The sequence below is a fragment of the Diabrotica undecimpunctata genome, chromosome 8, assembly GCF_040954645.1.
Source record: "Diabrotica undecimpunctata isolate CICGRU chromosome 8, icDiaUnde3, whole genome shotgun sequence".
Taxonomy (NCBI): domain Eukaryota; kingdom Metazoa; phylum Arthropoda; class Insecta; order Coleoptera; family Chrysomelidae; genus Diabrotica; species Diabrotica undecimpunctata.
Window position 1 is genome coordinate 27,256,626 of NC_092810.1, and position 25,574 is coordinate 27,282,199.

General features: G+C 32.5%; 1 protein-coding gene across 1 annotated transcript in view; it reads left to right on the plus strand.

The window, feature by feature from the left end:
* Window positions 1-24,375, plus strand: part of LOC140447326 (para-nitrobenzyl esterase-like) — a 30,187-nt gene extending 5,812 nt beyond the window's left edge. Inside the window, exons 3-11 of the mRNA XM_072539924.1 lie at window positions 1,458-1,586; window positions 8,100-8,244; window positions 8,395-8,580; window positions 11,101-11,291; window positions 15,275-15,458; window positions 15,991-16,163; window positions 23,121-23,238; window positions 23,539-23,656; window positions 24,148-24,375. Of these exons, the coding sequence (XP_072396025.1) occupies window positions 1,458-1,586; window positions 8,100-8,244; window positions 8,395-8,580; window positions 11,101-11,291; window positions 15,275-15,458; window positions 15,991-16,163; window positions 23,121-23,238; window positions 23,539-23,656; window positions 24,148-24,328 (1,425 nt within the window). The 3' untranslated portion in view covers window positions 24,329-24,375. The remainder of the gene's footprint in view (window positions 1-1,457; window positions 1,587-8,099; window positions 8,245-8,394; window positions 8,581-11,100; window positions 11,292-15,274; window positions 15,459-15,990; window positions 16,164-23,120; window positions 23,239-23,538; window positions 23,657-24,147) is intronic.
* The last annotated feature ends 1,199 nt before the right edge of the window (window positions 24,376-25,574 follow it).

The window sequence follows — 25,574 nt, forward strand, 5'->3', positions numbered from 1 at the left end:
GAGAGTGTGCAGACCACAGAACTATAGCATTGATGAGTCACACACTAAAAGTATTTTTAAAAATAATTCACAAAAGAATATTTAATAAATTAGAAGAGGACATAAGCGCCACACAGTTTGGATTCAGAGGTGGACTGGGAACACGGGAAGCTTTGTTCAGTCTGAGTGTGTTAATTCAAAGATGTTTGGATGTAAACCAAGACCTCTACTTAGGTTTCATAGATTTCGATAAAGTCAGACACCAAAAGCTGTATGAAATCCTAAGAAGCAAAAACATCGATAGTCGCGACATTAACATCATATCTATATTGTACTGGGCACAAACAGCAAAAATCAAAGTTGATAATGAGTTAACCGAAAAAATTGAGATTCGTCAAGGTGTGCGTCAGGGTTGTGTGCTTTCTCCACTATTATTCAATATATATATAGCGAAACAATATGTCAGGAAGCGCTCCTAGAGCAAAACATTGGTATGAACATTAACGGAGAGTTAATTAACAATATACGATACGCTGATGACACGCTAATAGTAACAGATAACCTAGCAAATTTACAGTTTTTGATGGAAAACATAAACACTCATACCAAAAAATATGGTCTAAAACTGAACATCAAAAAGACTAAATTCATGATTGTAACAAAGAACCTATACACCAATGTGAATTTAACCATAAATAATTAGCCAGTTGAAAAAGTTACGTCCTACTAATATTTAGGGGTTTGCTTCACTGATACTAATGACCAGACAAGAGAATTCAAGAGGCGAATAGAGATAGCGAGACAATCGTTTGTCAAAATGAAAAAGTTCCTATGCAGCCGGGACATAAATATAAACTTAAGAACGAGAATGTTAAGGTGCTATGTTTTCTCCGTTCTGCTGTACGGCATGGAAGCCTGGACACTGAAAAAGATAAACGTCAAAAACATTGAGGCATTTGAGATGTGGTGTTACAGGAGAATGTGGAAAATACCATGGACAGAAAGAATAACAAATCAAGATGTTCTGCTGAAGATGACGAAGGAATACGAAGTCATAAAAACCACACAAATGAAAAAACTAGAATATCTGGGCCACATAATGAGAGAAGAAAAGTACTCTCTGCTTAGACTCATAATCCAAGGAAAAATCTCGGGAAAGAGAAATGTGGGACGTAGGAGGATTTCCTGGTTGCGAAATTTAAAGGAGTGGTATGGGTGCAGGTCAATACAGTTGTTCAGAGCTGCAGCCAACAAAGTGAAGATTGCTGTGATGGTAGCTAACCTCCGATAGGAGAAGGTACTGCAAGAAGAAGAAATTATTTTCGTATTTTCGGGCAGGAGAATTATTTTCGACTTCGAAGAGATATTCACTTTGATTCAGCTGTTTGATGGCACCTTTTTAGGAATGAGACCTATAAAAATTTTCCAAGAATTTGCTGTATAAATAATATTAACATTAATACATTGACCTCTTTCAGCCTCCTTTAGCCAAGAAACCATGGGAAGGAGTGTTTAATGCAACTACTGGTAATAAAGTTTGTCCCCAATTATTTGGTATTGGTGTATATGATGAGGATTGTCTTGTTTTAAATGTATATAGACCACTGGTAAGTTTATTTATATTATTTGCTATTCTTGAAAATATCAATACTACCATTGAATTTAAAAGAAACCATTTTAAAAGTGTGTAAAGCATTTAATTCCTAGCCGTGCACTATCAGCAAACTACAATTTATAATTCTGGTATTTAGGAATAATCTCTGAAAACCTGAGAACCACATTACAAACTAAACCAATATCTATTAAATAATAATGTTATATTTCTGTAAAAAATTGAAATTGATACATAAAAGCCGAGAGAGGTATCGTATATCACAAAAATTTTGTATTCCAAATTTTTCGTCTTTTTTTGGATTGTACTGCTTGAGCCTTCGTCTTCCTTTGAAGGAAAAAATTTGCTGATCGATTGATAAAAACTCTTCAATGTGAACTGTAGAACATACTTTATTTACTTCTCATCTTGTATAATTTATCATAATCTTTTCGCTCATATGTAAATTTTTTTATACTCTCAAATCGGTTTAGACTCATTACATCAGCTACTTAGGTTATCCTCTTGTTTGAAGTCCAGAATATTCGTTGTCTCGGCAATTTATATATTGACATATATGTATTCTCTGTTCACAAATTGTTGAGAGCACGAAATATGCCTCAAACTCATAAAACGGTCGTAAATCAAAGGCGTTCCTAAGGTGTTTATTCATTAAATAATAATATAATGTTTTAATACTGTTATATATAATATTGATAATATTTTAATACTAATATATTTAGAAAAAAAACAATTAAAACTTTTACGACTAATGTTGGTTATTATATTATATTAATAAAAATAAGAATTTAACCTTTAACAATTTTGTAAATAAGAATACCTTATCTCTTTGGATATTTCAATACTAATCTTCGCGTTTAATCACTTTACTAGACAACCTGGAATTCATATCCAAATGTACTATTCGTTGCAAGATAATTAAGATGGAATTCCCCAGATTTTTAATAATATAATAATATTCGAAACTTAACTTGAAAGGGTGAAGTTATTACGAACGAAAACAATTTTTTTTGTTTAGTACGTTTTTGATCGCATGTAATTTACGGCTCGTCGGTGTTTCCGCGTCTACGGCAGTAATTAGCGTCTCGAATATTTCTTTTGTGAATTATATGCAGTGCGTGAGTGATTTTTTATTCCATATACCTACGAACATATACGTACCTTTCGCTCGTGCTCGTTTTGTTGGATTGTTTGTGATGGCTTCATCATCAAGTTTTACACCGGTACTGTTGCGTACAGTCAGTAAGTCTGTCTATTCACCAAGAGAGAAGACTATTGTCCTGAATGTTCACGATGCTCTGGTTTCTCAAAATCCCACAAACACTGTTCGCAACATCGTCGAAAGTTGTGCCAACATGACTGGCGTAGGAGAGTCAACTTTATATAGGTTCCTATCAGAAAGAAAAAAACACTAACCCAAACACAAACGAAAACTTAAAGAGAGGGAAAAAGCCTATTGAAATTGATGAATTTGCCAAAAATGGTATTCGAAGGAAAATTCATGGATTTTTTTTCAAAAAAGAAATACCAAACATAAACAAAATTTTACAAGAAGTTAGAGACGATCCGGATTTGCCTCATATCGGACGAACTAAATTGTGGCAAGTTTTAAACGAATTAAATTTCCGGTGGGAGAAATAAGACCGAAAATCACTTTTAATTGACCGGGAGGAGAAGATGATGTTGGAGAAGAAATCATCTAAGATTTATACGAAAATTCCGGGCTGAAGAAAGGCCCATCTTCTACCAGGATGAAACGTGGGTAAACTCAGGTCATACTCTAAAAAAAATTTGGTCAGATAAAAATATATTAAGCTCCAGGCAAGCCTTTATGGAAGGTTGGTCTAGTGGTATCTCCCCAGCTTCTGGTAAAGGCAGTAGATTAATAATTTCTCACATTGGCAGTGAAAAAGGATTTGTTAAGCATGGTTTGTCGGAATTTCATTCCAAAAGCACAAAAGACTATCACGAGGAGATGACAGCTGATGTTTTCGAAGAGTATTTTGAGCAAATGATTGAACACATACCACTAAATTCATATATAGTATTAGATAATGCACCTTATCATTCACGACTAGTAGAAAGACTTCTAACGAATGCGTGGAAGAAACAGGATATTCTTGACTGGCTGCGGAATAAGTATCTGCCTTACGAAGATGCAATGGTAAAAGCAGAACTTTTAAAAATTGCCCGGCAACACAAATCTAAGTTCAAGAAATACGTAGTTGACAAAATGGCGGAAAGGCGAAACATCACAGTCTTTAGACTTCCACCCTACCACTGCGAAATAAATCCAATTGAACTCATTTGGGCACAAATGAAAAGTTATGTGGCTAAAAAAAATACGTCATATAAAATACAAGCTGTACGCGAAATTGTTATACGAGTCTTTATAACATATTACAAAACAAAACTGGAAAGATGCAGTAAGACATGTAATAGAAGAAGAACAAAAAATGTGGGATCTTGATAACATAATTAATGCGACCGTAGAGATAATTAACCTAATTATTAACCCTCAAGACGACTCGGATTCCGAAGTTAATCCTATTTATTTTGAATTTGAATAGTTTTCTAATCGTAATTATATAAGGTAAGTAATAGTAGTTGTAATCGTAAGGTATTAAAGGGGAAAGGCGCAAAATGTAGCCTGTCAAAATCTTTAATGTGTTTTAAATGTATCCATTTTTTTTTCGAATCCTGAGAAATCTAAAAAGCATTTTTGAAAAATTTAAAGGCAGAATGGAATATTTTTTAGAATAAATAAAAAGTTTCTTTTGCATGCAATATTTTCAATTAAAAATTATACTATATTTTCTCTTTTCTTTTTACCCCTGTTACATAACATATTAAAATAAACATTGTAGAAGTTTTCAGGGACTTTCTGCCCTGAGTAATTTCTGCCTTGAGTAGTTTTCTCCGGATTCGAAAATAATGGATACATTTAAAACACATTGGAAATTTTGCCAGGTGACATTTGGCGCCTTTTTCCTTAATTAAATAATTGTATCTTTTACAAATGACAAAAAACTTTTTATTTTTGAATAAAATAAATAAGTTTTATTAAAAAATACAATTTACATAAGTACAATTTAAAAAATATATTTATTTAGTTCAAATAAATGTTTCAATCATATACTCTACGACACTGGTCGTTCATTTCTAACTATTCAAAATACCCCCGTAATAGGATTATAAGGTATTGTATTCCTTCAGATATAAGGTAGGTTAGTCGAAAACGTCTTAAACCGTCAGTTTTAGGTTGGTTTTTACTATTATATCGTATTACTTATCCTCTCTGTATTTCAGTTTTCTAATTAGGGTTAAACTTGTAGTGAGCTATCAACAAATTGTGAACCGTGTATAGCATTGCATGCCAGTAAATTGTTCTATTTGCTCTAGCTTATTTTCAGAAAGTTCCAAAGCTTTTTGAGGTCTTTTTTCCACTGAATATAATATAGTTCCATAAACTATATATTTGATCATCTCATTTGTTAAAAAAAAAATTAAAAATGCTTGGGGAATTCGCTTGTTGCAACTTAGGTGGCAGGTCAGTAGAACCGAGAAATGTTATATTATCATCTAATGTTACCAAATTTAATTCTTTCTAAGATAAATGATTTTTATTTCTATTCTTTATTAGATTACGTCGTAGTTCATCCAAAGAAATATCATTTTCGGTATCCGAACTGCTTTCTAAATCCGTTTCTGGGATAATAATATCTGATTCATTATTATCTATTATATCATCTTCATAGTCTGACTCTGGGGCTAATATAATAGGGGAAAGGTAATCATCTGATATCCCTTCGTCTTCACTACTATCTGGTATGTCGACTACCGTAAGAGTTTCACCATAAAACTTTTTTGGATCCATTATATAAAATAAAAAAAAACCTAGTTCAGTGCGCATATTGTTCCATATATGAAAGAGAGTTTTGCAGGACTGTGCATATTGTGCATATTGTGCATACTGTAAATACCAATATACAGGGTGGCGCACCGAAAACGAAACAGATGCATTTACTGGCAGATGATTCCTTTTTAAAAAAAAACGCTTGGACCCGTCGATTTTGTTATCGAGGGGGAAACAAAATTGGCATAAAATCACATTAACATTTGCAGCCCCCTAAGCGGGGGTGGCACCATCCCTAAAATCTTAAATGGAAAGGGGGGTCGAATGATCCATCATTTAAAAGGTCTTTCAACTCCCTTTACAATGATGTAAAATTCATGTACTTCAAATTAGTAGTTTTGGAGATTTATTGATTTAAAGTTTAAATACATCATCGTAAGAGGAGATCAATACATAGCAGCAAAGTTGTTAAAAAATAAAGAATGAACTGACCTGTCAGCCGAGTAAATGTTGAAAATGACCACCATTACTTTCCATGCAATAATAAAGATTTTGCTGAAAACGTTGCCGGACATTGTGCAATATTTGAGGAGTAATTTGATGGCACTCATTCAAAATTCTTTGTCGTAAATCTTCTAAGGATGTTGGCTGAGTAGCATAGATTTTGCTTTTTAAGTAACCCCACAAAAAGAAATCCAAAGGTGATAAATCTGGCGATCTTGGGATCCATTCAACGGCACCTCTTCTACCAATCCATTGACCTGAAAAGGTCTGATCTAAATAATGCCGAACTCTTAATGCGTAATGTGGTGGGGCACCATCCTGTTGGAACATCAACATATTCTCAACGTATCGACCATCATTCTGATTTTCAATTATATCTGTTAGCGCAGGATCTTATGGCATTTTGCAGTAATTCCAAATACATTTCACCAGTCAAATTTTCAGGTAAGAAAAAAGGACCAACCAAATGATCGCCAAAATTGCCAGCCCAAACATTTAATTTTTGTGGCTGCTGTGTGTGTACCTCATGGTAAATTCTGGGATTAGAGTCCGACCAATATCGACAATTATGACGATTTACTTTGCCATTTAAAAAAAAGGAACATTCGTCGGAAAAGCAAATGTTAAATAAAAATTGTTCATCGTTTGTAATTCGTTCACTCATAACTTCATAAAATTCTAATCGCTTATCAAAATCGTCTTCATTAAGTTCTTGTACAAGGTGAATTTTATACGGATGAAAATTATGGGCCTTTAGAATCCGTTGGATAGTACGTCGACTAACACCACACGAAGTTTGCAATTTGCGGGTACTTAATGTAGGATCTACAATAACTTGCCCTAAAACCCCCACTTCTGTTGCTTCGTTCCTTATAGGATTTTCAATATTACGTTTTTTATTGGCGACTGATCCAGTTTCCTGAAATTTAGCTATAAGTTCTAGAACATATTTTCGGTGCACATTATTGTTCTCATGTTGCTCATTAAAAATTTGTGCTGTTCTATTAGCGCACTGATTATTTCCGAAAAACATTTCAATAATTTCAACCCTTTCTGCCGTGGAATATACCATGGTTAATTTATGTATAAAGCAATAAATGATATTTTAACAACAAAGATTGGTCAAATCAATCGCAAACTAATGTACTATTTCCTATTTAAAATAAGTACGTGGCATTCTCTACTTATCTTTCTTCAAGAAACAACTTTTTTTGTCACAAAGGACACTTCAATTGCTATTTTTATTATTAATAAACCATGGGCGTAATAAATAAAAGCATTTACTTATCAAGAAAATGCTTTTACTTATATTTCTTCTGAAAGAAGTACAAACTAATTTGATGTACCTATTAAAGTCTACTTTAAACTTTAAATCAATAAATCTCCAAAACTACTGAATTGAATACATGAATTTTACATCATTATAAAGGGAGTTAAAAGACCTTTCAAATAATGGATCATTCGACCCCCCTTTTCATTTAAGATTTTAGGGATGATGCCACCCCCGCTTAAGGGGCTGCAAATGTTAAAGTGATTTTATGCCAATTTTATGTCCCCCTCGAAAACAAAATCGACGGGTCCGAGCGTTTTTTCAAAAATAGAATCATCTGCCAGTAAATGCCTCTGTTTCGTTTTCGGTGCGCCACACTATATAAAGAAGTACGTGAAAATACTTACAGAAATTTTTCTTGAAGGTATATCCTTGATGTCGCTATTTTTTTCGCACAAAAATATTCAGTAGACAAATTGCACAATTTGGTCAGCTATGCATTATGAACAGCTGTCAGACCGCGGCCACTTGTTAATTTTTATAAAACTTCATTTTGCTGCATTGACATGGCGCTTTATTACCGGTTATACGAAATATGTGCTCCATATGGACATGACATGCGTAAATACTTTAGAATAAGATTCGATCTCTAACGGTTAGGTATAAAACTATGTATTGTGCCATATATGACCCACTATGCGGTAAGGCGTTAAGATTGAGTTGAGTTTTAATCTTCAATAAAGGAACACACATGTTCATCCATGTTTATAAATTGCTAGTAACAAAAACCCTAAAAATCCATGAGAGAAAGTAAATAATTTTAATTAAAAGTTTATTTTTGTTTTTTAGCCTTAGTACAACTTGTATATATTTTTTAGAAATCTGATCAAGATTTGTTGCCTGTATTTTTCTGGATCCATGGAGGAAGTTTTACCGGTGGATATGGTTCTATTTATGATCCAAAATTGTTGATTGATTACGATATTGTAATTGTAACAATTAATTATAGGCTGGGAGCTTTAGGTAAGCATTTCCTTAAAAAAATATTAATATGAATAAAATCGTAGAGAAACTGGGATTAACTGTAGTTTATAGAAAGTGATTGCTGCAGTTTAGGACATACATATTTTTTTGTTTTCAAAATTTTTTATAATAATCATGTGTTTATTACAGGATTCTTAACAACAATTGACGATAATATTCCTGGTAACTTGGGTCTAAAGGATCAGTTACTTGCTCTTCGGTGGGTTCACGACAATATTAATGCCTTTGGAGGCGATCCCAAGCAAGTCACAGTAGGTGGAGAAAGTGCTGGAGGCATGTCTGCCGGGTTTCATTTACTCAGTAAATCAACACGTGGTATGTATATTTATACTTTATAAACATATGTTGCAACATAAACAAAGTCATCATAAACCTCAATATTATTAATTGTTGGTACTAAGGCAAATGTTAAAAAAAGGAAATGGTGCCCAGTCTTTAGGCAGATTTAAAGCAGTTCTAACCAAGATCCAAGAAAACGAAATGTTTCAACATTACAAAGAACTCGACAAACGATTTTATGGAATGACGCTGAAGTCATTTCGTTTTTTAATTTACTCTTATTGTGTAATAATCCGTATCGGGCATCAATTTTCACTTGTAAATCAGTTGGCTGGTCGGGACTTTACTAGATCTTTTATGAAAAGGAACCGACGATCTTTACGAGTTACACGAAAAACAAGTATTGCTAGAACCATGGGCTTCAACAGAGTACAACTAGCTCAGTATTTTGAAATTTTGGAGAACACTATAAAAAATATAAGTTACCTCCCAACCGTATCTATAACGTCGATGAAATGGGCATTTAGACAGTTCCAAACTATCTGCCCAAACAAGTTGCCTTAGTTGGAAAGAGAGATGTAGCAAAAGCTGTAGCTGCCGAGCCAGGATAAACAATTACGGCTGTTAGCTGTATGAGTGCAACTGGTCACCACGTTCCTTAATTTTTTTTTGTTTGCTCGAAAACAGATTAATCTTCTTCTAATCAAAAACGGGCCCACTGCCTGCGACATGGCTGTTACTGATAGTGGTTACATGAACACTTCCACGTTTATTAAGTTCCTGGAGCATTTTAACAAACATACAAGTCCAACCCCGTTCTTCTGATTCTAAATAATCGTGTATCGCAAAATCTTCAAGCAGTAACATTTTATTAAAACAAAATAACAAAAGATAATTTCATCCATTTATTAAGTCTGGCACCACATTGCAGCCATAAGACCCAGCCAATCAATCGGGCATTTTTCAAACCATTAAAAGCTTATTATGAGAGCGTTGCTGACAGCTGGACCAGTTCCCATCCAGGACACGTTCTCTCCATTTACTATGTGGTTCGTCTCTTTTTCACAGCATTTGCAAAAACTGCTACTGTAGATATAACAAGAGAGCTTTCGGTCTACAGGAATCTACCCACTAGATAAAAATATTTTTTCAGACGTAGATTTTATGCCCGCGGAAGTAACAGAGCAAGATTTAGGTGAAGATTCAGACCATGAAGGTCATTTAATAAGGAGTGACGTTTAGAAGAACAACAAAAAAAGAAGGAAGCAGAAACAGAGAATGGGAGGTTAGCATTACTGAAGAATCAAAAGATCAAATCTCAAAGTGTTAAAGTTCGTGCTGCCAAAAGGAAAGTTTCGGACGAATCATCATTTGATCAATCAGTAGCACTTTCCTATCAAGGAAGTATTGATTCTTGTGACATTCATTTTTCCGATAACGATGAAGGGCAAGACATTGTTTTTGTACCAAATATTTTACCTGATGACTTTGGTGTAGTGAAGGTTTTTGAAAAAAAAATCAACAGATTATTTGTTGTCAAAATCTGCCAAGTAAATGATACTTATGAAGGCGCATTTTTTAAGCGACTGCTCACAACATTTCGTTTTCACGAGACAACGGAAGATACCTGTTTTCGAAAGGACGATATTTTTTCAAAGCTTTCAAAGCCAATAAAAACCAGCTCTTTCAGATTTTCAAATTCAGTAGTATTCTCTGACGACCTCGCCAAATACTCTTTTAGATTAACGTTTGGTAATAAAGATTGGCTTCTTTTAAACGCCTACTATTTTCTTTAGTTGGGGTTCTATACATTTTAGTTTTGGGGTAAAAATATGCGTACTACTGCTCGATTTGTAGGGGCAAGAGTACACAAATGAAGATTTTTTAAAAACTTGTTTTTCATTTATTAGTGAACTTATAAAACTACTACTGTCGATACTTAAAATAGAAAAATAATATGTAAGCTCTCCCGTATTGGAAAACTTCTAAACTGTTATAATTTCTGAAAACGGCAGGAGATAACGGAACTGCGTGTTTTGCCCCCAACTACCCTACAGCTATAGTAAGAAGTGTCACAAATATTGTTTAACGTATATACTTACGTGGCGTAAACATAACTTGCATTGCCCTAAGTTTGTGTACACCCAAGTACGTTTGTGCAAAGTTAAGTTTTTTCGCAGGTTTGTTAAGACACTCGTTTTCGAGAACACATATGTGTTTGGGAATAATTTTACTTGCGTAAGCTTCAGTTTTTGCAAAAATAATTCTGGAAAAAAATTGTGTATTTGTGTGTTTGTGCAAAATTGCGTTTGCGGAAAAATGTTTATTAAAAGTTTGCGCAAACACAAGTTTATCCTTACACACGTTTGCGCAAACATCTTATGGAAAATATAAGTTTGCACAAACATGTGTACACAAACTGTATATGCACAAAAACATCATAACAAACTCAGCAGAGTTTATAACATTTTTCCATAATCAGGTACGGAAACTTAATTTTATAATTAATATCAAAACTTACTGTAAATAAAATTAAGAAAAAACATTTTTTTTTAGGTTTATGTAATGGAATCATCCAACAAAGTGGCACGCCATTAGCTGCTGCGTTTTATCCAACAAATAGTCGAGAAGTGGCATTTGAATTTGGAAGGCAATTAAATAAATCTTTTAATTCCAGCAGATCCAGTGATTTATTAGAAATGTTGCAAGAATCGCCAGTGGCAGATATAATGAACTTACAAGGAACGGTAAATATTAACCTTACTTGATTATTTTGTCATTCAACCAATGACCGTTTATGACGTGTCAATAAAATGGATATTACCATTGTAAGACCATACCACGTTTCATTGATGGGAAATATACAAATGGTATTTATCTAAGTGATTCTCCAAAATTTGGAAATGATATTCTTTATCTTTATATGATGATATAAGATCTTTTTATCGAATTCCTGTACGTTTTAGTTGAATAGTTTCTAAATTTTCCGATACAAAATTTTTCACACCATTTTTTTTCATATATTTACGAAGAAAATTCATAAGTTTTCCAAAGCAAATAGTATTGCAAAAACAATAAAACCACCGACTCAAAGCAATGAGGGACAAAATCTAAGAAATAAACTTTACGATCAGGTGTCAGGTTGCAAAAGCGGAAATGTTCGACTTCTTTTATTTGAGACGAGGTAGGGTAAAGCACCCAATAGTCATCCTCGCACCAGTAGCCGGCCTTTACAGTCTTTATTATAATGTAAATAGTGTTGAAATTAGTTTAAATCAGTGAAATAACTGTTGACAAAATCTATGTCCCTTTATTGGTCAATACGCACACCCCCGAACCAATAGCACTACAGGTTGATCAGCTGTACTCGTTCATTTTCACTGCCGCCGCAGACAAGTCTGGACGAGTAGCAGTTGCATTTTTTTAGCATATAGACATAAATGTCACCACTTAAATTGCCTGGTCTGAACAAGGGGCCTAATATTCCTGCCCAAACATTCAGTTTTTCAGGATATTGAGGGTGGCCTTCTCTGAATCGATGCGGGTTCGCATCACTCCAGTACCGAAAGTTTTGTTTATTTTCAGCATAAAAGTTCATTCATCAGTGAAACAAATATTTTTTTACATTCTCGGTTCAACGCGAATTCTTTCAGTTATGAGTTCACATAATTCAATTCATCGGTCTGGATTATAATCGCCTAATTCTTGAAAAATTTGTGTTTTGTACGGGTGAAACTTATGTAATTTCAACACCTTTCTTACCGACTCGTGTGAAAGGACTGTTATTGCAGATACTTGACGTGTTGATGCAGTGGGCTCTATTGCAAAATTTTCAAGAAAGTCAATTTGGGATGCTTCATAAGCTTCATTCAGTAATCTTGGAGCACCCCTTTTTTTATTTTGCACTGATCCCGTTTCTCTAAACTTTTCAACTAAATTGCAGATGTACACATGACTTATATTTTTGTCTTTCATGAAATATTTGAACTGTTCGTAAATAACACTGGTTTTGAGATGCAAATATAAAAATGATCTCCACGCGTTCAGGTATACTGTAAACCATTGTGACAGCTACAGTTGAATGACAGTACCGATCTTACAAATGACGAAAACTAATGACATTTAAAATTCTCAAATAATCCAAAAATTATTGAATCTGATAGAACCCAAAAAAAAAGATGTTTTGCAAAAACGGCAAATTAAGTTTTTGTTTAACAAACAAGAAATTCCGACAGGCACTTATAATTAAAAATAATAGTCCGGAAGATAGCATACAAATACAAAAGTCATCGTAAGCCGGCTGATATATTTTTTTAATGGCATAGACATTAGTCATTCAGCCAGTTGCAATAAATTCTCCAACCAGACAAATACACAACTCTATCCCTAATACAAAACTAACGGATAATTAATAGAAGAATATACGACAAGGAAACTTACAGGGTCACTTGCTTCTCGTCTAGGGGCCCATCAAGACATTCTTAGTAGACAAACAAAACTGGACGACGGATAAGGTATTATAACATTTAGGGTAAACAAAGGATACAAATCTAAATTTCCACACGATCATGAAAAATTCCATTCTCGCGTACAAATTCTATAGAACTGTGCATGTGTCTGACAAGAAATCTATAATGATATTATATATTTGTTGTGAGCCTGTAGCCAGTAGCGACTGGATATTGAATGGTGCATACATATTAAATTCAATTAATTTTTTGTAGAGAGAGTTTGAATGCTGTTGAAACTTAGGACATTCAAAAAAGATGTGATCAAGATCACCTAGTTTTCCGCAATGTTTGCAATTATCATCTTCAATCACATTTATTTTATATAAATGACTTAGATAACACGCATGTCCAAAGCGTAGTCTATTTATGGTAGTTATATATTTACGTGGAGATTTAAAGTTCTTAAACCAAGTAGTTTGTGGAATAAATGGTTGTAAAGTGGTGGTGTTGTTTGGTTTGTAAAGCAGTAAAGATTCCATTGATCTTTCCATGTCGATAGCTGGTTTTCTTTTAAAAAATCGTAATGACATCTGATACACATACAGAATATGACAATAAAGTGCCTGATATTATACTGGTTTTAAATAAATAATCTACATATTCATTATCTTTGAGTCCAATATGTGCCTTAACCCAAATAAATTTTATATTAAAGCCAGAGTCTGCTAATTGCTTTATTTGATTCTTTATTAAAAAAATATAAGGATTACTAAATGTTTTGGACAAACAAGTGTTTTTTATGTTCTGTAAAACTGAAAAAAAATCTGAAAGAATTAACGATTTTTTAATATAAGAGTTTTTAACATATTTTAAAGCTTCGAGTATGGCCAATGATTCAGCCGAGAAAATTGAAAACTCATTGGAAAGTTTGTACTTAAATTCAGAACCTCCTGAGGGTAGAAAATAGGCACAGCCAGTCCCTTCTATTGATTTAGATGCGTCCGTGTATATAACTGTGGCATCACTATAACAGTTCAAAACAGATCTCAGAATATTGTTGCTCAATTTTATGTTGTCACTATATGTGGGTATTATAACTTCAGTTTTATGGAAGAAAGCAAAGAAGTCTAAATTTTTGTCCACTTTGGCCAAATTCTTTGAAGAAATCGAATTGTTCTGTAAAGCAGTGCACAAAGGTGGAGATGGCTTTTTAATCCAATATTTGTGAGTAAGGTCTGATTCGTTAAGTTGACATGAAAATAATTTGGGATTTATTGAGTGGGCTTTGAGTACCCACTTTTCGCTTAATAAATTTCTTCTAATTTCAAGAGGAGGTTCATAAGCTTCAACATGTAGTGGTTCTATAGGGGTAGATCTCATAGCACCTAAACAGACCCTTAAGGCAGAATTTTGAAAAATGTCAATTTTTCTTAGAAGATTTCTAGACGCGGAACCATAAAGAGTAGCACCATAATCTATAATGGATCGTATATAAGCTCTGTAAAACAATAAGGATGTTTCAACATGGCAACCCCACCACACTTTAGTTGTCATTCTAATAAAATGACTACCTTTGTTGCATCTATCCAGCATATATTGTATGTGTTGTTTCCAAGTCAATTTTTTATCCAGTATAAGGCCCAGGTATTTGACATGGTTTTTAAATGTAAAAGATTGATTATTAAGAAGTATATTTTGATTTAGAGAAAGGTCGTGTCTTGTAAAGACAGATACTGCTGATTTGGCAATTGATAAATTTAAGCCGTTCTCTAAGTACCATGAAAAAAGGGAACTCCATACTCTGCTTAGGTTTTGCATACCGTTTTTATATTTCTTACTTTCTGTATAGACCCAAAAGTCATCTGCATATTGTATTATTTTAAATGGGATGTGGTTTAGACGGCTAAAGCCGGCTGATAACACCTTGTATAATTATTAAACAAAAATTATACAGGGTTATCAACAGAATTAACAAAAACCTTTTTCCATTTTCCATTTTAGCCAAAGTTTCACAATTATGGCTTCACCCTGTATAATTATTATTCATACCATTGGATAGCATAGTCTTTTCAATGATGTATCACAAATAGGGGTTTGCGATTTAAACTTTTTTGGTTGTGGTGGGTGGGGCCTAGGGGGTTGATGAAGGTAAGTTCTCTTTCATGTCATTTTAGTTCCCCCTTAAAATTCTAGAATCGGTTTTGAGCATTTTTGATTATCAGCTTTTGTTCGTGATATATGGCCCAAGTTTTAAAATTGACACACTGTATATGCAATAGTTTACATACGGAGCTACACCACAAGGACTCATGACAGCCGCTGTTTGGAAGCCAGTTATGGAGGAAGAATTCAACGATGACGCTTTTGTTAGTAGACCCATGCACAGCTCTGTTCTTAACGGTGAATTCAACTTTGTTCCTATACTTATTGGCATTAATTCTGAAGAGGCTGCACTGTTTGTAAGTAAGTAATTTAAACTGTTAAACTTATTAAATCTCGTAATAATTACTTCTGCAAATAAATACGGTTTTTTTGGCAATAGCTTTGCTAAAAAGATTAAATGGCCCTTTTAATCACAGTGTTTTTTGTGCGCATGCTTCAGTATCCGTAATTTTTTCGTACTGATTTTTGTAAACAAACATGTTAAAGTAAGTGTATACATATATCAAGATAAAAAATACTAAAGAAAGTACAGTTATTAAACAAAAGAAATAAGAAAATAAAGTTCCTCAATTAGCAAATATACAAAGCAAATTTTTAATCGAAAAAGGAATAACGAAGCGGTGTAGTTATGAATTATGTGTATAAGACAATACTTACATATTATTTTATAATAAATTTCTTTATCAAACAATCTGGTGCAATACCTAGAATATTTTATTTGTATTAAATACTATTCAGATTGTCAGTATTAATTATAATAAAAATTATAGATATTTGTATAGCCTACTACGTTTTAGGTGCCAAATAAAACAATATTTTTGTATAATTTTAGATAGTAGCAGTGATGCATATATACAAAGAGCGAAATCATACGATGAAAATCCAAAAAATGTTATATCTGAATCTTTAAATGTAGCTGAGGATGTTAGAGAATATGTTGGTAGAGCACTAAAGAGTCTCTATACAAATTCATCATTTGAGAAAGACGCTATGGGATTTATAAAAGTAGGTAAAATATCTGATAAACTTGGATAAAAGTCACGTATCACAATATCTGAATAATTTGATATATTTATACAAGATGATTCTTTAAGTGTGTTCTATTTAGACGTTTTCTAAAAACTTGACAATTATTATTTGAAAATTCGCACGAGTTAAGTCTAATATCTACTACTTCCAGTTATACCAGAAGTTATCTGAAATCATCCTGCTCATACCGATTCTCTCAATATAGTCTTTGACACTAGTGTTTTTATAATGAGTATTTTAGGAGGTATGATCAATTGGATGGTCTCATGCCAGAGTGAACCAAAAGCCGAAATTGAAAATTTTCAGTACGACAGTTTAAAGTTATGAAGGTATTATAAAATATACGCAATATGTTATAATCTCTTATAGGATATAAAAGGTTCTAAGACTATTCAAAAGAACATTTCTTTAAGACTTTTAGTAACAGCACATGATTTTGTCTACTTTTAAAGCTGTTTGGTCAGCATTTGCAATACATGGTTCACTTTGGCAAACTTTTTAGCACTTAGTTCTGTCTGGCACGAGAAGTATAAATAAATTGTTCTTTTTGTTTGTAATCAAGTTTATTAATACATCATTGAAACTAACAATACAAAAGAATTAAATTTTCAAGAATTATGAGTAATTAAATTATACAAATGTGTAAAAAAACTAATAGTAGCAATATTTAGATCGCATTGTTCATCTCATTTTCCTCTTCATTGTTATTGTCATTCTCTTCTTCAATGTCATCTTCCAATACTTCACTTTGTTGAAGTTTATTGTAAAATTGGTGATGGCATGGTGGTACGAATTGCAAAAGTGATCTGATATCATTAAGTTTTGCTTGACTTAATTTTCTTCCTTCGGGGTAAAGAATGCTTAAGTTTAAAGAAGCTAGGTTTACAGGTCGGCCTTTCAATCTCTTATTTAGATTTACTGAATAAAATTGTATTTCTTTGTTATGTGTGTCTTTAAATTCCATAACTCCTGGATGGTCTTGAGTAAATTTCATTTGTTTTATTTTTAACCATTCTACTTTTTGTTCATCTGAGTCTTTTTTGCGGTTTACCAGATTTTGTTTTAATGCATCCATACTCTTGAAATCCTCTTTTTCCATGCATACTACTTCAAATTTGTTCTTTTTAACTCTTGAGTTTGAAATTATGTTATGCCATTGTGTAGGCACATAAATTTCAGGATGATATTTCAACTTTTTTTCTATATCACCAAAATCGCTATCGTTTTGTAAATATGAATGTCCTGGCTCAGCAAACTTATGAACTACTTCCTTTATGTTTAAAGTAGGGGACTGCACTATGTACATCCATAACGCGGCAATATTAATGTTGCGGTTTTGGCCGCCACATGAGTCAGACCATGCAATCAATATGTCCTTATGATCATGGGTATTTATGAATTTTAAAATACATGATCCTATTTCCTGGGAACCTCGTGAGGCAGTGCTCTCATCCCAAACATGCATTGTCCCGACATTATTTTCAAAATTATGTATACCAAGATTGTAGCATGAAAGCTGCCTCTTATAGTAAACAACACCTGTGGTTAGTTTAGGAAGAAGAATTACTTTCTGAAGATCAAAACTAATTACTGTAGCTTTCCCTTCTTTACTAATCTTAACGTCTTCATTTATTTCTGAGCGAGCTAACTGTACTTTTCTGTGGTGTAGTTCCTGGTTTAGTTTCTTAGTCTTTAACATTGCTTCATCTTTGTTTTCCTCAGCTGCCTTTATTTCAATGTTCAACCTGTCACATGTTTGACAGGTATCTTTTCGTGGAGATTTAAAACTAAGATTAAAATCACGTCTGAACACTTTTTCATAAAGCGATTGGCTTGGAACTTTGTCAACATTTCTCTCTCTTAAACTATCAACATAGAGTCTGTACATTAATGACAAATTTAAATTACAATCCAAGTATTTTTTTTGGGATTGAGTTCTACAGTAATGACTTACTATGGTAGGGAAACTTTGTATATGATTTTTTATTGACTCCATTGTGGACGGTGAAGATTTGTTATGAGGCACTTTTTTCCCTCTAAGATCACTTAAATTTCCACTTTTTTTCTTAAGCAAAGCACGATGTACTCTACTACTATTGATTTGTAATATTCCCATAAACATTTTTTTGCATACTTTAATATCTCCGTTTTCAGAAGGGATATAAAATTCACGATTGCCTGTTTTTTTTTTAATATCAGTGTTCTTACGACGTCTTATTATCGTTCTACATTTTACAGCACCACTTATTATGCTTGTTTGAGTTTCCCAAGACTGTGACTCGTTATAAAACAAATTAAAAAAACTTTCCTTTTGCTGTGCTGTAAGCTTATTTTGGCAGTTTATTTTGCAATTGCAGGAATAGTCATTAAAAGATTTAGAGTGTATGACAGTACCTGAAGTATTGATATATTCTTTACCAGCTGCCCTTTTTTGCTTGCGAATATTTTTTTTCCACTTCTTAGGATCAGATTTTCTCTTCTTGTCTTGAGGTTCTTCCTGCCCGCTGGTATTTTTTTCATCTGTAAAAACACAAAATTATTAATATTTTATATAAGTAAATATTTTACATTACTTTTTTATGTTATAACATAAAAATACTTTGAAACACACATTCACTATGCATAAGACAGACAATTTACGTTCTCTTTTGCCAAAGTGAACTATGTGATTTTAATTTTTTTTTTACAATTCCAATATAAATTAATGGAATATATTGCTTCATTCTTATATAGATAGGTAAATACTATGTTCTTAGGTTGGTATAACTGCTCATATTTCACTAGCACTCCCAGTGGACACTGCAAGAAATAAATTTGCACATGGTTCACTTTGGCAAAAGAAACGTTCCAAAACATAACCAAACTTTGATAATGAAGTTTTATGGCAATAAATATTATTATCTTACCTGATTCTGTAATATCCGAATCAGAACTTGGATGGTTATCATCTGAAGACCCATTACTGAAATCAGCGTGTTCATCTTCACTAGAATTTCTATCAACAATGTCATGACGATGTGAACTATGTGCACGGGAAGCCATCTTGGACTGGATGATGGTTCACTGTGGCATATGACTACCAGTACTACCACCCTTTTGCTAAATAGAATTTACTAATTTCCAGCTGATGTTTTCTGTTATTAACATAGTTCGTTTTGGCATAAGTTTAGAACAAAAGTTTGCCTCATAATGGAAATGAAAAAGTTAAAACAAATAAAATGCACATAGTTCACTCTGGCATGAGACCATCCAATTTTAGTATACAACATTGTCTAATTTGACACCCCGTATCTTTATAAATAATAAAACTGTAAATAAACATTCTGTTTGGTACAAATTTTCACAAAATCGTGCAAAATCCACATCATCCAAGAAATGAAAGAGTTAAATATTGATATCCTCAAAATAAGAGAGCTGAGTTGCTACCTAGGGCCTTTATTTATTAACAAATATGTAATATATACCACATTTAATGTAATTCAAAGGGTTTTTATCTACATTTTTAGTGGCTTTACGCATGTGTACCTGGCATCTGCACTGATAGTGAACTATATCATCGTTCTGGCTTTACAACACTGCGTGGGTCCTAGTCTCCTCAAAAATTTTTCTCCAGTCGTCCCTATCTATCGCGTTCCTCCGCCAAGCACATATTCCCATATTTTTCATGTCTTCATCGATGTTAATAAGGAACCTTGCTCTGGGTCTTCCTCTTCTTCACTGACCAATGGTCATTTTGTTCCATCCGCATTACATGCCGTATCCACTTCAGAAGTCCTATCTTAATATGTTTTACGATATTAGGTTTCTGGTATATTTTATAAAGTTCGAAGTTGTATCGTCTTTTCCACAATCCATTGTCATTCACTGCTCTATAGATTAGCCTTAGTACTTTTCTTTCGAATCGTTCTTACATGTTTTCATTATTTTTTGTTAAACGCCATGTCTCTGAACCTTATGTTACGACTGGGCGTATTATTATTTTGTTTTTGTATTTCTCAGATGGCTGGCTGTGCAAATTCTGCGGTTTATCTCTGCGATAGTATTATTTTCAGTGTTAAGGAGCGCTTCCTAATTCGTTCACTGTGGTTCATTTGTGGTTGCGTACTTATTTTCATATACTACGTTTTGTTGGTGTTTATTATTAAACCCATTTTTGTAGCTAATTCTTTCAATACTACATACGCCTCTCGTACAGCGTTTTCCCTTCTCCCAACAATGTTGATATCATCAGCATAGTCAAGGATTTGCACTGATTTATTATATATTAAACCAGTGGTTGTGATGTGTGACATACATATTACTTTTTCCAGAGCAATATTGAACAGTGTACAGAAGAGAGGGTGTTCTTGGCGCAGCCCGTTATTTGTTTTAAAAGGTTTTCTGAATTCGTACTCTACATTCAACTTTTTCAAGAGTTAGTTTTGTTAAATTTACCAAATTATTTGTTATTCCTAGCTCTTTAATTGCTTTGAACATTTCTCTTTTATTCACAGAGTCGTAGTCTGCTTTGTAGTCTATAAATATGTGATGAGTATCATTGCCATATTCCAGTGTTTTTTTCAAAATTTGTTTCACGGTGGCAACCTGATGAATTGTCGATGTACCACCGCCGAAACCAGTCTAGTATTTTCCTACTATCCGTTCTGCATGTGTTACCGGTGAACGGTGATACGGTTCCATAGTACTGTGGAAAATATTTTATATGCTGCATTCAAACAATAAAAAATATCTCCTTTTTTGTGTATGGTGCAAAGTATTCCAATATTTCAATCATTGGGGAGGTATTTTAGTGTCCATATTTCTTTTATAAACTGCTGTAATGCCATTATGGTCTTATGGCCACCTTCTTTTTATAGTTCAGCTGGGAGATTATCTATTCCGGGTGATTTGGTTCGGGCTAGTTTTTTAACTGCATCTTTAATTTCAAGAATTGTTGATGGTTCCTGTTCCTTTTCGTCTGTTCCTCATCTCTTCCGTCTTCCATGTTTTCTTCTTCTTCCTCTATAAAAGTAAAGTAGTAAAGGTTAAAGTATTGCACCCATCTATTCAATACATCTTTCCTTGTTGGTAATAGGTCGCCATTCTGACTTCTGCATTGTTTTGTGCTTGCCTTGAATTATTGTTGATGTTAACTCTCTTATAGAATACTCTGAATTCTTTCTCTCTGTTGAGGTTTGCTATAAGTTCCTTATTTAAGTGATTTCGTTTTTTTTTCTTTTATATAAACTCTTTTCTTCTATTCTCCTTTTCTGGTAGTTCTCTATATTTTCCTTAATTAGTCCTAATGATGGATTTATTAGCTCTAAAGGGCCTTTTTCGAATATATATATATATATATATATATATATATATATATATATATATATATATTGTTATGATGTATTGTTTGTTTGAATGATGAGCAATGAGTATTTTAATAATATAGGGTTTTTATCGCGGTTCTCAAAGAATTAGTTTGTAAGTACTTTTTTAAATTATCTTTATTATAACTACTATGAAACACACATATATATCTAACCTAGCCAATGTAAATTTAAAATAAACTATCTTTAAATTGATATTCTTATAAAACTAATTAAATTTTATAGACAATGTAAAATTTAAACAAACTATCTTCAAAATTGAAACTGTTATGACACTAACTAAATTATATTAACAAAATTTTGTACCTTTCTTTCACTGAATGCCTAAATGAACTGTTTTCCACTATATAGATTCTAATCACCACTGAATGTCTTCGTACTTCGGTTATCCTTGTTTTTGTGAAATTACTTTTTCCAATTATCAGCTTCTATCAATTTAAGATATATTTTTCTTCACCAGCATTTATAAACCACCAAGCAAACCAGCAAAATAGCATTTATATTTATTCTTCTTTTCAATATACCAATATCCAATTATTATAAGTTGATTTATACTAATCTCCAATCATAATATAATTTTAATTTCTTCCAATATTCTTCTAATATACTTTTTTAATCTTCAATAATTATTTGTGTATAATTATAAATGTGCATAATTTTTAATCTTCATTTAACTCACTATATTAAACAATTGGACTATTTGTAACTGATTGACTGTCTTGAAAATTCTGAACAATTGACTTCACTAACTAAATGAGTCTATCTTCTACTAACTTTCATAATAAACTGGCCATCTTGAATCCAAATCACGGGTATTTATATCTTTTCAATCTTCCAAGAACCATCTGGTAAGAAATCATGTTCGATTTAGTTCTATTTCTTCTATATGGATGTTCTCGAAAAAAGTATCTGTTCGATCCACCGACATAATCATTATTCCAGAATGTTCCAACATAAACAAAGGTCAAATTCTGCATTCTGGAGAATTCGATAATGTTCTATTGATAATTTTGTTGACATTTAGGCTTTTCAGATCAGAATATACACTTAAATCATTAAATATATATAAATTAAACATTTTAAACTAACATTATTATTATAACCCCACTTTATATTCGTAATTTATTAATTCCTGTCTGTCAATTTAAAGAGTATTTTTGGTTGCCTAGTCACATGGCTCACTTAAATATATCTACCACATTATAATTACTAAAATACAACTTTTTACAATTATTATATGCTAATTTCTTAAAAATGCCCTCACATAAATAATTTTTATTAAATTCTCTAGTATATAACTTCTTAAAATAACCAAATACTTGTTATATCTAAAATTATCTAGTATATAACTTATAAATTATTTTCTTTAAACATTTTTATTTCTCCCATATCATATCAATATATATATATATATATATATATATATATATATATATATATATATATATATATATATATATATATATTATTGGTAATGACTTTTTTAAATAAAAAGTACTAACGTTTTATAAATTAAAAAATAGTGGTTTATTAATAGCTGTTTTGGTTTTCTAAGATCTATTTGTTTTAGTACACCAGCGACGAAGTATTTGGTCGACCCACTGCACGTCAAGCGGAAGCTGCATCTCGATATGTTCCCGTGTATATGTATGAATTATCTTGGTATAACAAAAGTAACCTTCTTCCAGGTAAATTATGTTTATATTTTACTAGTTCTATTTTCAGTAATTTAATTCTATAAATAACATTTTGGGAATAAAATAGACATTATAAAAATAAAACTTTTTATTCAAAGTTCTTTTCAAATTAAAATTCAAATTACTTTTTAAAACTATAAAAAAAAATAAAAATAAACTAATAGTTTTATCATATTACAAAGAAAAAAAGAATTTTATTTAACCCTTTCAGTGAATTTGTCCCTCCAGAAGGACATTACGATAAGTGCCCCTGAGTTATACATCCATCATTTTTATGATACTATATTTTAGGTGTTGTACATGGTGCCGATTTGTACTATATGTGGAATTTATCTTATGATGGTTTAAGTCATAACGATGCTCTTCGCAAACCTATTCTCAAGTGGTGGACCAATTTCATTAAATATCAGTAAGTTTCACTTTCAAACTATTAAGGTCAGAAGATTTGATTTAAAAATAATTTAACACGTTGACTGCCACAATATTTAAAAAAAAAATCGGTACTTCGTGCCAACTTTCTTTTTTTTAAGATCAGTTTTACTATCCTAGAAAACTTCTGAGTGTTTTATTAAAAAAAAAACACTGAAAACTTTTGTTTTCAAAACTTTCACAAAATTTATTCTACATTCTTTTCACTACAGCTGTTTCGGCATGGTGCAGTCGTCTGATACAGCTGTATTACAAATACAAACGTTAGTAGTAGTTACACACATTAGTAAATATACTAATGTGTGTATTTTGAGAACGATTTCCGAAGTGGAAATTGAAACGTCAATAAACGTACTTTAACCTTTAATTGTGGCTTATTCCCATTTAAATAATAATTACTTTAAAATGTCACAAGAAAATAGCTTCACAACAATATTCAATTATTTATTTTTTTATTTCTTTTTTTTTCAGAAACCCTACGCCTGTAGAAGATGAAGATCTACAAAACGTGATTTGGTCAGAAGTTAAACCTGGATCTGTGAAGTATTTGGATATTGATTCGACATTCGAAGTCAAAGAAAACCCTCGACGATATTATACAATTGAATCAATATTGGATCCTTTTGTACGGGAGCCCCTTATAACATATTAAATAAATACTATGTATTGACGGAGAGACAAATAAAATAAATATAAAGATTTGCTTTTAATTAATTTACAAAGCTGGTACAACTTTAATCTATTAAAATTATAGACATATAATTGAAGATAGACTGATAGTTGCAATACCATCCCGTTTTCCCAATGCGACAAAGAAAAAAGCAAAGTAGTCCCTATATCTTTTTCTAATTTGCGAGGTTAATGGACCATGTGACTTAAATGGCCAATGAGAAGATCACATAATCGATAAACCTGGCCCATTGAAATAAAAATATAATAATCTTCTTCTTGTTTTTATGTAGACATGACTCTGTGACATGACTGTGTCTGTTTTTCAATGTGTTTCCAGTAAGTTGTCGTTCCATCAGTTTCGTGGTCTTTCTACTGATTATCTTCTTATTGGGGAGTCTTTACTACTCTATTTGTTGTCATTCGGCGTATATGATCGTTCCATTCTACTCTTCTATTTCTTACCTAGTGCTTGATGTTTTCCACCTTGCATGTACGTCGTATATCAGTACGTATAGCTCTGTCCCATGTCCCATAGTATTATAATATCCATTTTTCTGTTTTATCTAATTGTTTTTATCTCTGCTAATTCTAGTAACCTTTTTATCCTCTCCGTGTCAGGTCGTGTTTGTGCCAGGTATGATATTATTGGTCTAATGACCGTTTTTATTATATTGTTTTCTTCAAGCCACCTGCTGCTCTGTTTGATCTATTCACTTAATCTTCCACTTCTCTTTCGAGCTTTCCATAGCATAGCAAATTATTTTAAGTTCCATTTGAGACAGGATGCCTTAATAATACTATATGGTGAAACAGACACATTAACACTGAGACAAAGTCAAGAATTTATAAAGCCAGTGTAAGACCAATAATGACATATGCCTCAGAAACAAGACCCGACATAGTGATAACGCAAAGTCTGCTGAAAACAGCAGAGATGAGACTGAGAGTACTGAGAAGAGTTACAGAAAATACGCTGAGAGATCGAAAAAGAAGTGAAGACATTAGACGAAAATGTAACGTACAGTGTATAAATGAATAGACACAAAATAAAACAAAAGAATAGATTAACCACATAAGCAGAATGGAGGAGACCCGTGTCGTCAAAATAGCAAGAGATAAGTCACCAATCGGCAGAAGAAAAACCGAACGACTAAGCAAAAGATGGAGTGAGAACCTTCCACAGAGGTATTAATTCGCTAATGAACAAGCAGAATTGCTATAAAGGG